Source organism: Euwallacea similis, chromosome 19 (genome assembly GCF_039881205.1).
Source record: "Euwallacea similis isolate ESF13 chromosome 19, ESF131.1, whole genome shotgun sequence".
Lineage (NCBI taxonomy): Eukaryota > Metazoa > Arthropoda > Insecta > Coleoptera > Curculionidae > Euwallacea > Euwallacea similis.
Window position 1 is genome coordinate 1,758,881 of NC_089627.1, and position 16,082 is coordinate 1,774,962.

The 16,082-nt window shown below is 39.5% G+C and overlaps 1 protein-coding gene across 1 annotated transcript in view; it reads left to right on the top strand.

The window, feature by feature from the left end:
• The window catches only part of LOC136415041 (uncharacterized), a 181,252-nt gene that overhangs the window by 25,024 nt on the left and 140,146 nt on the right, over window positions 1-16,082 (top strand). Inside the window, exon 2 of the mRNA XM_066399401.1 lies at window positions 4,000-4,105. Within this exon, the coding sequence (XP_066255498.1) occupies window positions 4,024-4,105 (82 nt within the window). The 5' untranslated portion in view covers window positions 4,000-4,023. The remainder of the gene's footprint in view (window positions 1-3,999; window positions 4,106-16,082) is intronic.

Genomic DNA, 16,082 nt, shown 5'->3' on the forward strand with positions numbered 1-16,082 from the left:
CGGACTAGGTTCCCCATAATGAACTACCCAAATTACCCTATAAATTCTTGCCGGGACTTTCCTAAAACCCTCCATCAAAATCGGTCACTAAAATTTACGCCCATCGTTACGTTTAGTGTTCGAACTTAATGGAGAATTCTTAATTAATTCCCTTTTCTTACGTCGCTAAAAGTATAGCTTTCCTTCCAATGATATTGTACATGTGTGTACACAAACATATAGCGTTATGTTTGAGTTGCTCTAGGGCGCCATCGCAACATGGAGCGAACAGGGAACACCTGGCAATATAAGGGATACGCTCCGTAAACACAGTGGAGCAATAAAACTAAAAGCATCATAAAACAAACCTAATGTAATTTTAATAAAGCTGAAATTATATGCGGCATTTCCTATTCAAAACAAACGAAGTAAGTTGCCTTTCATTTCGAATTCTTAATTGAATTTTCATACTTTTATTGGGATGTTATCGGGCTTAACATCAGATCGTGCTAGGAAATGCCATAAATTGAAATATGAAGGTGGTGCTGGCTTTGTGTGATTGTAGGGACATTTTTAGCATTGGATGCATTAACGAACGAGTTCTTTAATGGATGTTATTCATAGGAATCATGAGTGGAATTACGAGCATGGTAACTCAACAACAAAAGAGTTAATCAAACGGCAACAGCACGACAAACCTAAAAGCGGCTTGAAAAAATTAAGAAGTCTGGTCTGAGAAAAATGCGGTCTGAACGTCGAAGGCTGAATAGTTCAATCGCGGCTTAAGCTTGGTTCTAAAGGTGGCAAAAATTGCAATAAAAAGTGTACATTCATTTTTCATAAAAACTTTAGCTTCACTCGGAAGTTTCGAAGTGTCAAACATGGGAATACTTTTCCTACCAACGTGCAGTAAAGAGGATTTATCGCACGAAGATAATTTTTTCTGCTCCTTCACCAGTAAAAAGCCGATGACCTTAGAATGACCTTGAATGAAAATTTTATCAGCACGCAGGGCGAAAATATCACATTTTGAGTTGCGCATTTATCCCCCTCCATCATCCTCAATAGTTATGAAATTGAAAGGATTTTTCTGCCTTAAATTAAATTAAAATTTGGGAGTTGGAAAAGAGCAATAGCATCCAAATTTTTTTTTAATGGATAATTCTGCGTGAAAGACCTCAGTCAAGTTCCAATAATTAAGGTTGAGAAGGGACAACAGGGACCCTCCAAGTTTCGGCATCCAAATGGAAGCAAAATGAGAGGATTTCAAAGGGAAAACTGTTAGGAATTTTGATGTACTGTATCTTATCATAGAATGCCTCTATCGATGTGAAATTTTAGGGATTTTTAAGATTTCTTTTAAAAGTTGAGAAACACGTGAATTCATCAAGGTGCAACAAAAAAAGCAAGCCTAAAAAGGAGAACGTTCAGGAAGTTTAAGACATGATTTTTTCCGTGGAGACCTTCAATTAAGGACAAAGCGTTTTGAGGGAAGGTATTTCCCCTTAAAATTCCCCAACTGGTGTTAAATTTTCGGGATTTTACTTATTGGGGTATTGCTTAAAATCTGGAGAATTCATGTAAAAATCCTCTATTCAACGGCTTGAGATGATTAAAGACGATCAATAAGACGAACGAATAATTATTTAGGATGAACAAGGACTTTTCAGCTTGATGATTCTCTACACAAGAGACTTTAATCGATGTAAAGTTTTTAAAGAATTTCTACTTCGGATATTATTGTGTACTTCAAGAACACGGTGAATACCATCAAATTACGGGAGAAAATCCAAAATGCAGAATCTTCGAAGGATTTTCAGCCAAATATCCCAGAGAAACCCCGCCTGCATTGGAAAAACATCTAAAATTTAAGTCGAAGAAGCTTGCGAGAGTTGCTCATCTCAGATTCCTGTAAGTTGAAGAGGCTCCTGGAGCAGAATTTTCTGAAAAATCTTCAGTCCGAAAGCATTTTCATGAGAGATTCCGCACGAACCCGAATGCCCACTATCAAATATTTAAAATTGCTTAACGGTTAAGTTCACTAACTGAATCCATTACAATGCGAGATGACAATAATGCAGTCGCATTAGAAAACAAATTACCATCCCATTTTTTCCTCAAGAAGTTGAATACTGGGTGGTGCTTGATGGGCGTGGGCTATTAACTACGTGATATGTAAATTCGAGACGCAGCTCTGCGTGTGGTTGTTCCTTGTTAACAATCCGGGATCTGTCATGCGAGATTTAAGATTATCGATCATAAGCGATTGGATGGTTAAAGTTTTAATGTCGGGTTCACAATGCACGACTTCCGCGCTTGGTCAATGACATTTTCCAGCGGGTAACCGCAGCATCCGGAAGATTACGTCTGAAATTGCGTCATTGTTCGACGACCATGCCCGGCACGATCCAGGCCCAATGTTTTATAGATCTCGGAAAGTATCAAGATAATTTAATTATCCTCCTTTGATGGTCGAGGTATATGGTTTTTCTGGTAGCTTTATTATAATATCGAGGTTGTTCCAACAAGGAAAAATGGGAAAATAACAGCGTAGTTCTTAATCTCCCCGAATCGTCACGGAAACAATGAACGGATTAAACACGCAACGGAAATTCCGGCCCAAAAAGGGAGCAAAACTCGATCGTCGTCGTTTGTTTTAGCGACTATACCCCGTTGGCAAAATCGGCGAATGGGACAAAAAACGACTACAAACAATGCGAGCCATTAGATCGATACCGTTCGTATCGATAACCCCATCGACAAAAACCTTTAGGAAATTGATGCCCGAATTATACGGGGTGGGGAGATTTATGAGTCGTGCTTTTTATCATTCCAGATGGATGTCTTTAAGAGCAAAATCAGCTACAATCGCACCTTAAACAGCAGCGGGAATAATTTAAAGTTTTTTGCGGAATTTGCGCCCAATAAGCTGCGATGAGGCAGTGGACAGCGTTTATCTAAAGAATAGTGACGATGACCGGACATGTGTAGCAAGGAAGGCGAGCGTCTCGATTAACGATCTAAAAAATGATACCATTACCAACCCCATTTATCTATCACCTAATGGGGCGACGAGCCCTGATGAACGGGCCCCTTAAAAAGGGGCCAAAGTGGCGAAACAATAAGGGGGTTCCGGCGGGCACGTGCTCGACATATTTTTATGGGAATCCGGCCTTTTCTAGCCCCGTTCCGGATTAGATGAAGGAGCGCTGTTTTTGCGGCAAACAGCGCCAATGTTAAGTAGCCGAGGGCTGAAGCTTTCTTCCGAGGGCTGCGTTGCCGCGTCCTCAACCCTTTATCGCGACATATTAATTTTAATACAAAGTCCCCGAAAGCCGCGGGTCATTTGTCAAGCCATATTGGATCGGACTCATAAAAGATCCCCCATCTCGGTGCCGCAATATATCTCCTTTGTCCGGCGACATAAAGTATGAAGTGTCGCATGAACTGTCCTTTGTTTGTCGTCAAACATGGAAGCGCGAAATCAGATTAAAAGAGCGTGCGACAGTTTTTATATTGCCTAAGAGGGATGTTTAGGGGGATTTGCGTCAATATACTGGATAAAGATCATATTCTGCTGCGAGGGAGTGCGGAACAGGGGGGGGGGGGCTCTGTGCACAGGGGCGTGGAAGCAAGTCGGACTTACGGCTCATCGAATGTTGTTTGTTTCAAAGAAAATGAGCAACGCCACTGGTTTTGGTATTACTAACCATTGAATTATCCCCCTCGAGTACCTCTCATGTCTAATGGCAAATGTTGATTTTTGTTGAGGCGTTTGTTAAGCGTAAAAGGGACAGGTGTCATCCGAATGATATAAAACTTTCCCATTTATGAGGGTATATTTCTGGAAGGCAGCAGCTGAGAGGAGGGGTGTGTGGGTGCCTGTGCATATATCCACGAACAGACAGCGCCATATTTTGAGGTTTAATTTCTGTGTATTTTCTTTGTCTGCCTCACATAACTTTACAATTTTGCAACGAAACAAAACATTCTGAAAATGTATTTTTCTCTTTGTTGCAGGGCCCGCGACCGAAGTTAGCAGGAATGTCAGCAGGAACAAGTTTAAAATTTGCGGCCTGGGCCTCCGTAGTCTACTTCCTGGCTACCTCCATCTCGCTAGCAAAAGGTAAGCGAAATTCCTCACATTCTTTATCTGCCTGCAAAGAATTAATGCGATATTATGGTCTTAAGACTAAAAGAACCTAGGCGTTAGCCCGCTAGGAGCAATGCAAAGTTTCCCCTTCTAGTCCTTTCAAAAGACTTCCAGGTTTCACTTCAAAGTCATAGCTCACATTTTCCTATCCGACCGGAAAGCGTAGTGAAGTTATTTATTTCTGGGGATGTTTTTTTGATGGGGGCACATTGGGGGGCATTTCCTCCTTCGCATTTTAACAAAGTTTCAGCTGCCACTCAACCTGTCACACAAGGACTCGGTCGGTGCGGTTTTCTTGAACGTTCCGCCGTAGTTGTAGGTAGTTTCGGTTCCCTTAGGGCCTCAAACCGGACAGAGCGATATTTAAAGTTCTCCCCGAGTTAAGTTTAGAGGTAAATAAAACGGTGAAGTTGGGAATTTTCGGTTGGCTTTTCCTTTAGGAGAAACACGACTTAAAGGTTTTGAGGAGTTATGAATTGAAAGCGATTGTTTTACGAGCTCTTTGTCAAAAACGGACATTAGAATAAGATTAAGTGCCCCTCGAGGCACGAATTTGCGAAATATGGGAAGTTCAAGACGTTGTTTTATAACATCAAGTTAGACACATGCAAAATGCTAAAGGTTGAAGGAATCTTTTTTTCTCACGAGGTGAAACCTTCTGGCGACCGGGTAGTGCAGAATTTATAACTAGAAGTAACTTTTTTTTTAACGAGGTTTGAGGGAATCTGTTTTTCCACACTTCGTGAAGTCGGCACATAGCGATCTGAATTGTTTACTTTGTGTCGGGTTGATTTTTCAATCCAGGAATAATCGACCGACTAACCCTTTGTTCTCAGAGAAACATCCGGAACCGCCAACACGAGGTCATTACTTTAGATATAGTGATTATTGTATGTTTAAAGATTCATCAGGTTTGATTCACCGGTTTTTTTGATTTTCAAAACTGAACGACACATCTGGATTATACTGTTCGATAAAATATATTTTTCGATAAAACAGTAACTAGAAGTAACCTGAATTAACCCAAACTAACCTCAGCTTGAGATTAAGAATTTTCAAAAATGTTGTAGCTAGTACTAGACATATTATATCCGCACGGGAGTGTAATTTCCTGTGATACTCAAGTACTTCCTCCTAGAAGTAATTAAAAAAACAACGTAGATCAATGCTAGAGAGAAATTAGCCATCAGACCAGTTTTCTTTTGTTTTTCTCTTTCTTAACGACGCTTTACGCGAGGTTCTACAGCCGTCTGACGAGGGCTAACAAGCACGAAACGAGTAACGGCCTACAATGTGGAACATTTATCGACATAGTAATGTACTCTTTTGTGATACTTAGTTCAGGTTAGTAGTAGTTAAAGTTTAAAGCAGGTCTACCAAATTAAATGTGCATATCTGTGTGTAAAAAATATCTGGAATTGGTTTGCTAAGGATCGACAGTGATCTGATTTTTAGTATCCATGAGAATTCTCTTCCAAATAAGTTCAATAGGTTTTTGATCTATTGACCCTAAGATATCTAGATGCCAACCCACCCATGGATAAAAAGCTTTTGGAAATTTTGGAACTTGAGGCGAGCCGATTTTCCATTTGCTAAGTACGGTTATTTATGACTGGGAAACGAGAAGTGTTATTTTAAAAGACCTCTTTTGCACATATTTTCAAACCATCAAATCCACTATTAGGACCAAATTATTAATGTGATCTTAGCATTAACATTAATAGTTTTCAAAGGTACCAGGAATCTGACAAACATTTAGGCACAATATCAACGTTTTTATGGAAATTAGCTTGCGATGTAAGTTGCCAACACATTAATAATTTGGTCGTACGGCAGGTAAGGGAAGATAGTGAGGAATACAAGCTTCCTACATTTAAAATATGATGAAGCGGGCGTATTCTCAGCGCTAGTTAATACAGCGAAAGTTGGTTTGTTAAACTTCATATACAACTTGAGGCGTTGGTTCCTATTTAAATTGAAATTAAGTTAGGAATAGCAGTGCTAATGGTTAATATATTAGTTTTAAAAAATTTTGTTAGATGAAGAATTCGACCCGTAAGCCAGTAACGAAGCTGGTAAGTGATTCAAGTTGGTTCAGTAGAACGTTGTTGTATGCGTGAAAATTAGAATCTTTAGAGACTTTGGAAAAATGAAGATGAAATTCGCTTTTTATTTACAAATTCGTATTTGAAAAAATTGAATATTTGAGTGAAAACTAAGTTCCTATTGATTCTAAATAGCACAAAGAACCGCGTTAAGGTCTTCCACCGCAGGGCTTGAGGACCCTCCAAAAAACAAACAGGTCTGTATTCACAGATAGCATTGAAATTGCCGAGATGGTCTACCGATAACTCAAAGAAAATTATAAAAAGTTGTGTAATCGTCCAGTTAATAACTTACCAGTTAATCTTTAGTTGACTGGATCGAAGGATGCCCAGGAAACAGGCTGTCACTGCAGCCTAAAGGAAAACCAGTTCGCTGCAAAAGCTTCTCACCGAAATTGATGAAACCAGCCATCATTTCTATAGCAAATTAACAATCTGGTTTCTAGTTACTTCATGATGAACGGCACCTATAGCTCAACTTTGAAGATGAATAGTTTGCTCATCCTAAGGGCTGTCTTTATGATTTGTGTTCTTTACATTTTCTCGAGATAAATGTACCGAAAATTTCTGAGGTTATTTGTGCTTCATTTACTGCCAAATTCAGTTCTCGCCGGAAATAAGATGTGAAGAGCTCAGTTATTAAAATATCATAATATTAACTCAATATCGATCATCTGTCCACTACAAGAGAAAATATTAATCGGGCACCGAAATAGAGCCTCCTGACTGTCAATAAAGCAAATCGAATCACACTTCATATTAAAGTGGTGCTTTGTAGCCGGCAACAAACTTTCGAAAGACCCTAACTGACGGCTTAATTTAAATAAATTAATATCTCCATATCGTGACAAATATTAATCAGCCATAATCACCGACACGGAGCGTTTTTTTATCAAAATAGAAATTAATGTTCCCCCTAAACCATGAACATAAAACTTCAATTAAGACATCGTTGGTTGGGCAGACAACCAAATCGACCGAGAACCTACCAGATGGGAGATTAAAAATGCGGGTTGAATATTTAAAAATAATGTGTATATAATCAATCATTAAGGAACGTAGGGAACTTTCTTAGGTACCCTGTGGTCGAACTTTCCCATGTCCGCAGTGAATTATATTGAAGAGTTTTCGTAAGTTACCCAAAATTAAACGAGCTTGTAGTAATAGAGTTATGAAGAGAAAAAATTTCTCACAGAAAAACAATTACAGAAATCAATTTTGTAATCCTAATTAATGCATTTTCTCCACGAATTTCGTTTGCCAGTTTCAGAATGTTTTCATCGTCACTACGAAGCTCTTGATGAGTCCGTAGGAGTTCTGCTATTATTTCATAGCTCTCATCGCGGCATCAATTAATTTGGCGCAGTCCGCTGCACTCAAACAATTCTGATGGGTCAGTTCAAAGTATTTTTCATCATTCTTCGTTTTACTTTAAAAACTTATTGAAATGTCTACATACTTTGATCCTCCTTTCGTCAGAACAATGCAACTGTGTATTGCTTTCGGTAGATTTACTGCGGCCCTTTGTTCCAGTATACACCCCCGGTCTAAAGTAATTGAAACCCCTGGTGAATCTGCAGCAAATGAACCATTCTTCCGCGAAATGCTCGGACATTTGTTTATCCGTGCGAATTTTACGTCCGTTTGTTTGCTTCTGCAACTGACTTATATTAGCTTACGTGTCTAGTTACGGTTCGGGATCCGGTTTCCGGATAAATTGGACATGAGAGTAAGCAAATCGGAATATATTACATACAATGGACAGGGAGGGTTTAATTGAATTTCATACCACGGAAGTGAAAGAAGAGATTGTTGCTTAAGCTCAGCCAAAGATGGAGATAGAAGCCAGGGTGGGCCCCAGCTAGAATCATAAATAAATATTATTTTTTGGTATAGGTCAGCTGATATATCTATTGATACTGCTTTGGTCTATTTATTATGTATTTACTTGTTTTTTGTCCTTGCGCAGCCGCAAGCCGCTTAAATACAAACAAAGCACCTAGTCCATTTAACCTCAAATCTTTGAGCGAGCATGCGTAAACATTACAGCAATAGGTTTAGAAAGGGTATTGCAGTGTCGAAAGACGCTCCAGCGCGTAAAATTGCGCACGTGTCACTCATGACACATCTGGTCTAAAGAAGTTATATAGTAATTTCATCCAGCGATTTCGGGAACGTTGAGGCAATGTGGTTTACAATTCGACCGACTCGAGGGTGACGGGGGTACTATAGACGTTCCTCGGAACCAAGATGGCATGGACAAAGCACCGATGCAGCGTTACTTCTTTGTGTTGACTGTACTATATAGGGAATTTTTGGCCAGAGCGCATCTTGAGCGCATGAATGAATGAATTGAGTAATTGATGGGATTCCAATTTTTGATTTCACAACACAATTTAATTTTACTTAAAGCTCGCGAACTCTCCTGCTAATCTTCATTGACATAACCTCGCGGATTCTACTGAATTGGTCCTATGAAGAATAAAATTAATAATTTAATTGAAAGACAGTCGTATTTAATAATGTGGCAACATGGCGGGCCTGGCATGGGATCGCGCGGGCAGGTCTCCGGAAACATTTGAACGTGGTCATTATACAATTAACAAAGACACATCGTTTTACTTTCCCACCCGGCAGGGCACTCTTTGTGCTGGACTTGTTTTCCATTAATTCGCTTTGCGCATTTGTTTCGTATACCCGCAGCGTGCCCCTATTCTCTCTGTTGTTCAGTTCGGACTCGAATTTTATGTTTTTCCCCTTTTATATGAAAATACGAAAGGTTTTGTTCTGATTTTGACCATTATGGGAATAATTTGGTTCAAGGGAGTAGTACATCAGGGGATTCGCAGGAAAAATTGAATTGTATAAAGCAGAACTGTCTGTCGAGATATGAGATCATGCGCTGCACCACGACATCTAAAGAAATTTGGTTCGTCTTCCTGGATTCACTTCCCATCCATGTCTTCTCCTCCTTGCCATTTCTTTAACTCCCATCCAGGTCCGGACAAATCTGGATTTAGTAATTTCATATCAAAGAGACAGCTAGTCGACTCTCGTCTTAATGAAATCATCGGAATTAGCTAGCATAACTATTCGTCAGAATGGAAATACATATTAGCTTAAATGCTGATTTCTCCCACAATCAGAATAGTTCTTTCTTACTGGACAAATACCACTTATGGAGGAGATGGTCGAATTTAGTGGTAGCTCGGTTTTTACGTACCTTCATTTCGCTGAAAGCTATATAAATAGAGGTAGAGCCGGTCTTACCAGGTCTGGCGCCCTGGGCGAAATTTTTAATCACTGCTCCCTACCTCCAAGAAAAACCACCGACCAGAAAAGTTCGCCACCCTTCCTGGCGTCTGGTGCCCTGAGCTTTCGCCTTCACGTACCCCCATAAGGTGGGTACTGCATAGAGGATAATTTGAGTAATTCATAAAAAAATCCTAAAACATGAGAAATCCAAGTGTGGGTGCTGGAATTGCTGGTGCTTTGGTATTCTGGGATGATTAGTATTCTCATATAGCTGCAACTCGGACATAAGTTCTATTGCAATTAAAATCATGGCATTTCAACCGAAGTTTTTCTGGGTTAGATTATATCAGTTAATAGATTTCCGGCTTTGAAGAGATTTATAAGTAATTTAGACCATCTGTTGAGCTTAAATAAATGCAGAAAGTATCTCCATTTATACAGAAAAATACATTGGTGAGGGATGATCTTCGAGAAAGCCTAAGGGCCGTGTCCTGCTATGGCGACACTCAAGCAAAGCTCAAAATTTAATGCCCTTAAAAGTAATCAGTGTGTTCACACTAAAATGAGCGCTACACTCCTATGCATCTAATGGAAGCCGCGCTCATTTGAGTGTAAGTGTGAGCTCGTGTGCGAGTCTTGACCCATATGAAACGGGTATTAAACTGAAAGTAGTTTTGAGGTATTGACTTACAGACTATTCTCCATTTCTGAGTGCGTTATACAAGGTGCCGAAAAATTCTTAATATTAATAACATCCTTCAACCTTATGCTTGTCTTGGAGACTATTTTGAGATTGGATGCCCTTCAGGGCAATTTAATTTAGTGCGGATCACTGTTATCTGGATAGTAAAAATTTAAATTAAATATCCAAGGGAATTCTATCTTGCAAATATGCATGTCTTGAGCTTGCGAACTGAAAATCCGGCCTTTGAGGTACCTAATTGGAATTTATGGTCTCTAAGTAGGCAAAGAATTAGTGTATATAAGAACAGAAAGAATGAAATTCATCAAGGATTTTCGCAGTCTTTCTTACCAGAACAAATGTCGCGCTTTTCTGAGAACGAAAAATTACCAAGAGAAATTCGCCAACCGATTCATCACCGCAAAGACCCACTTGAATGACCTTCCTCGGTGTCAGGTCTGTCCAGTCGTCTTGAGTGCGATGTTAATTGAAGAGATACACTTGAGGTGCATCTCTTCGTTTAGACTTCGCGACACTAAAGACGCGCTGGCTCACTTCAGTTCTCCACAAAGTGAATTTTTTATTGCAGAGATACCTCACATTGAGAACGCTTTGTTCCATAATGTGAGCAAATCTTTGTGTGAGCATTTGTCCGCAGACTGAGAAAGAGCTTATGGCTCCTCTGGAACGTTCCATAATTTTTTCCATTCAAACCGACCAACGCCCATTGAATGCACTCTTCAATCTTCATTCAACATGAAAGTCCTAAGCGATTGTACCGCTGCTCCCCTTCGATGTTGAGTTATGCGGCTGATTGAACACCGCTTTGATATCGAATATCTAGATCTAAACGGACTATTTTGGACATGTTGATTCGTTATCGCTTCTAATCCAGGAGGTTATAAAAGAGCGCTATCAATTCAAAAAAAGGACGAAAAAGGCGACAGAGTGAAGTAAAAAAGATCACGATGGAAGAACTGGGAAAGTTACCAGCAGGCTCTATTCTTCGGTTGGGCCTACATTTGCTTTGATTTAGGAAAGCGGAATTTGACAGGATTTTTTTAATTAACTACCATCATAATGTGAAACTATTAAGATTTGAAGCTACCTAGATCTTTTTGTGTCGCCACCAATAATTATTATCGAGCGACTACAAAGCTCCCGAGCTCTTCTCTCGGTTCTAATACGAGATTTGCATAAAAGCTATTAAAGCGTATTCGTTTTCCGACAAAAGTTAAAGTGTATTAGCGGAAAATCACCAGTAATTTGAGCATTTAAACAGTGCGGTTTTCGTCGGATGCCTCGATATGAATTCAGACGACTGCTCGCCAGAATGAAACATGTATTAAACAAACTAGTTTAACTAGCTGGGGGAAAACGGACTGTTCTCAAACCGATTTCAGTTTATAATTCTCGAATAACCGGCGACCGCAGTAGTTTGAGTCAAAGTTTGCGAAAATACCGTTTTCCGCCTGAAATAAGCCCCCGTTTCAAAAGAGAACTTTCGTTACCTGATGGAGCCCACAATGGAGGAGCGACTTTTCGGAAAAAGTTTGCCCTTCGCGAAAAGCGATTCTATATAAGGCAATCGTAAACATCAATAAACCCAATTTCAATTAGAAAGACCATCAAAAGTTCGTTGCCACGAGGGGAGTTGTGTTCGATATACGCCCCCTCTCTCAGCTTCGATCGCATCCCAGGACAAATTACTTATGGATGAGCCCAGTGACAAGGGCAGGATGGGGTCAGAATTGATTAAGCACAAAGAAAAATGACAAAGTTGCATGCCACAAACCTTGAAGCAAGCTAAAATAATTGTGAGTTCTTCAGTGACCCCATAGGTCTGTAGCAGTAAGACCCTCTTTAATTACCATTACCTGACCTGGCCCCGACACGAGTTGGGTATAAGTCGATAAAGCTGGAACTTAAGTTTTCTCTCTTGATTTGAAATTAATGTAAGTTCCCGATAAATGACGGTGTCTGCACGGAAAAGGAAATGGACGTCAGCGGAAATAATGTGTATCGACTTGCAACTCGACCACGATAAGATAAAGGGAGTGGATCATCGAGGGGAGTTTTAGCAGCTTTTCTTATCACGAAATTTCCATACAAAGCACCCCGCTTACAGCTGGAGAAAATACGAAAATCGTCCTGGAAATGTCGTTATGAAGGTACATTTTAAATGTTCAGAACAACTGCCTTCCTCTTAACAACATTTTTTAGAAACTAATGCTAAAGCTGCCTATTTCCCCCCCGAAGCGATACGCGATGAGTTCAGTCTGAATCGCCTTGCTTGGGAATTCGTTTGGTGCCTTGGAGTAATTACCTCCGCGGTTTTCTTGAGAAATTAAGATAATATTTATTATTTTGTTTCTTATAGAGCGATACAAGCGTTCACGAAATGAATTTAGATTGCATTTTATCTCCAAACGAGTCTATTTGAGCTAAATTGTTCGCCGTTTGAAGGGGGAAAAGCTGTTTAAAACACGATGTAAAAAAGGCGAATTAAAGCGGTAAATGTGAGTTACAAAATCAAGCCAAAAGACTTTAAAGTTGTTAATATAAGAGTGAGCATAAAAACGTATTGCGGTGCGATGTTTGACACAAGAAACCACTTTAGGAGATTTAAAAAAAGTGATTTGACCTGCTGGAATAGAAAGGCTAACGATACAGAATCTTGATGATGAGAGTCTCATCGAGGTCCAAAACAGCTTCTTCTGACAATCTGTGTTCTAAACTCCATGGGGAAATGGACCCTTCTTTTGATTGATCCGCACCAATCCGCTGATTCCGCACCAATCCGCTTCAGACCCCAATGTGAACCACTAAGCCTCGCGTTGAAACTCTTCTTCAAATTTCTGGCTTTTCTTGCAAAATAGTCGAGGTGTTTTTCCTTTGCAAAATGCAGACATAGAGGTTGAGGCTCCTCTTGGACCAGTGTTCCAGAAGCTTTAAATAGTTTTTCGGCTTCTAAGGATTCTTGGAATTCGAACAATTTCTGTTTTGGAGTTAAAGCAGTCTGAAATATTCAGTTTGCGATGAAGTTGCCTTCAACTTTTGGGCGTATAATGTTGCAATTAGATCGGAAGCATTTCTTATACGAGTGATGTCAAAAAGTTTAACGATTATTTTATTTGAAGATAGAAGAGCAATAGCTTTTTTTCTACCGGTGAGTTGGTCCCAAGATCAAATTGCTGACCAAATACCTTTTTGTAAAGGATACTGCAGCAGTATGGCCTCTTACTGGTTCAGTACACGCAAACAACAGAGGTACCGAACCATAATGGTCCATTGTTTCGTCTGGTCTGGGTACGAGAATTTTCGTTGTAAAAGTGCGCGGACCGATGATTTCAGTCAGTTTTATTAATCGTTAAGTTAATTTAAGGTTTTTTTATATTGGTTTTGGACGGCATTTCCTGCAAATTTATTACCTTAAATAAATTACCACATTCTTCCTAGGGCAAAACCCAACATAGCCAATCACAGAACAGTCCCAGTCATAAGGTAGATAAGTTTAGGTCTCTTTTGGTCCTCTGTTCCATGAACTTTAAATGGTTTTTCGGGCTATTAAGAAGTGCTAGATATGCTAGATTTCTATTCTATTAAGAATTCAATTTCTGAAACTTTTAGGTGAACTTCATCAAATTTTGATTTGTGGTTGAATATTTGAAATGGGCTTGAATATGAATTGCAGGAGCCCAATTTTTCAAATTCGAATTGGAGTTATGGTCGCAAGTACAATTTTTTGCTATTTAAATTGCAATCTCGTCCTTTGGTTCTTGCGTCATTTGGACCTCAATCGAATATAGAATGCTTTCATTAGAATTGGGAAAATTGAATTTCTTCAGATTTACATTGCTTTTGTGGGATTTTTAATATAGTTAGTATTTTCATTCACGAATCACACTTAGAAAACCTTTAGGACCATTCAGCTCGTCTGTTCCAGGAATTTGCAACGACTTTCTCGCCTTTTAATGTCGCTTATGGAAATTCAATTTTTGATTGATATTCTTTGCCCTCCTAGCCTGTCGGTTGAAATCATACTGGATGAATGAATTCAATAATCTGCAGTCATCAAGAGATAGAGCCACACCCTCTGTGCGGGCGATAGAGTCGATCAAGTCGAATGCAATTGTTCTTGGGGTTTCCGCGATATCGGAGCTGAAAATTTGAAAAGTGGTTCATCCTCCCCCTTTTGGAAGTCTTCAGGAAAATTAGAAAGTTTGAGGTGCTGTGTCTCGCTTTAATAAGAAAATATGGATCCTATATTGATCCTGGAAGCCTCTATTGAGACCCTGGAGTCTTAAAAACATCATTTTAAGAACTTTCAATGCTCTGTCAAAATCGCGAAAATCGTTATTAAAGTTAGTCTAGATCGAGGACTAAGACATAAAGTAACACGTCTAGTGCCGGCTGATGGAGTTTATCGAGGCGATTGAGTGGATCGGCATTTTTAACCAATTGCTCATATATATCGGCGCTTAAAATTTGAAAAGTGGTTGAAGTTGGGTACCACGGAAAATTCCCCGGAAAATTTTTGAGTTGAAGAAGTTATATGTCGCGATTCATACACAAAATATGTGCAAGTTCAGAGAAGAAGGAGCGAGTAAAAATAATATTGAATTGGAAGGGCGTAAAAATTCATGAAAGCTCATGTTTGTTACGTACCGATGTGAATGATTTGCCCATGTCCTCCATTTACAATATTAAGCCTTCTTATGCAACACGTACCCATAAAAAAGGAAAACAAGCTGGGGCAAGCCCGTAACCCAACGGAAATATGTATAAATCATATCAGGCCGAGCGATTTTTTTAAAAGGCTCCAACACCCGAGTGATAACAACATTTCCATACATTAAGTAAATCGACCTGGATTTAAATTTTAAATTTAATCCAATGTTAGAACGGCCCACGAAAATGTTGTTTGCGAAATAAAAGTTCTGTATGATTTATATACCACGCAGTGCAGTGTATAATTAAAGAGTTTAAAGGCAGTTAAAGGAAGGAAAAGTGCAATATGTAACTTTAAAAGGAAAAAGGCACAGACGCAAAGAAGATTAGTTTATTTTCTCTTGTAGCGAGCCATCTAGTAATTCCCACTCCATCAAACTTAGTATTTTAAATTATTATTTTACATTGATAAAAGCCCCTAATAAGCTCAGCATAACTAAATAAATTAAATCCCTTGTTTGCTCGACTGACAAATAACGTGACATGCTTTCGAAAGCCCATTTGAAATGTCCGCGTCATTAAGAACCTGCCGTCTTCTTGAACATGTTCTCAGGAACAACCGGGTACAAAGAACACATCTAGATATGCCGATAAGCTTTAATGTCGGAACCACTTTAACTATCCGGCACTTGAACTTGACTTGCAACAATGTGAACTCGTTAAAGTTGTTTGAAGGGCATTGTTGTGTGGTTTGAGCTTTTTGTATAATGTAGTACACGCGCAGTATTAAGAAGGCTTAATAGCCACAATAGTTATGAAAGTCTCTCACACATACCACCCTAGGGGGACATTAACAACAGGTCTGTTGTCTGAGGTCAGAGACCCCAGATTGCCACCCTCCTTTATATGCCCCTGTCCCCATGTAGGTTATTACGTACACACCATTCTCGCCATTTGCGCTAACATTTACAGAAATGTCCCTTTTTACATATTGCGGAGAAAGGGTGAAATGAAGCTGAAGGAGGGGATTTGGAAAATCCCTCTTCGCTTCATAAGTTGTTGAGCATTTTTCTCGTTAAAGTAATTTCATTAAGGAGAATATGCTTTACGAAGAAAGATTCCTGTGGCTTTATGAGCGCTTATTTTGAATGGCAGCTTCTATTGCTGGGGTGGGATAACGGGTGACTAAAAAAAGCACGGTAGACTCAGTAGGCGATGAACCGCAGACGTTGGGCGT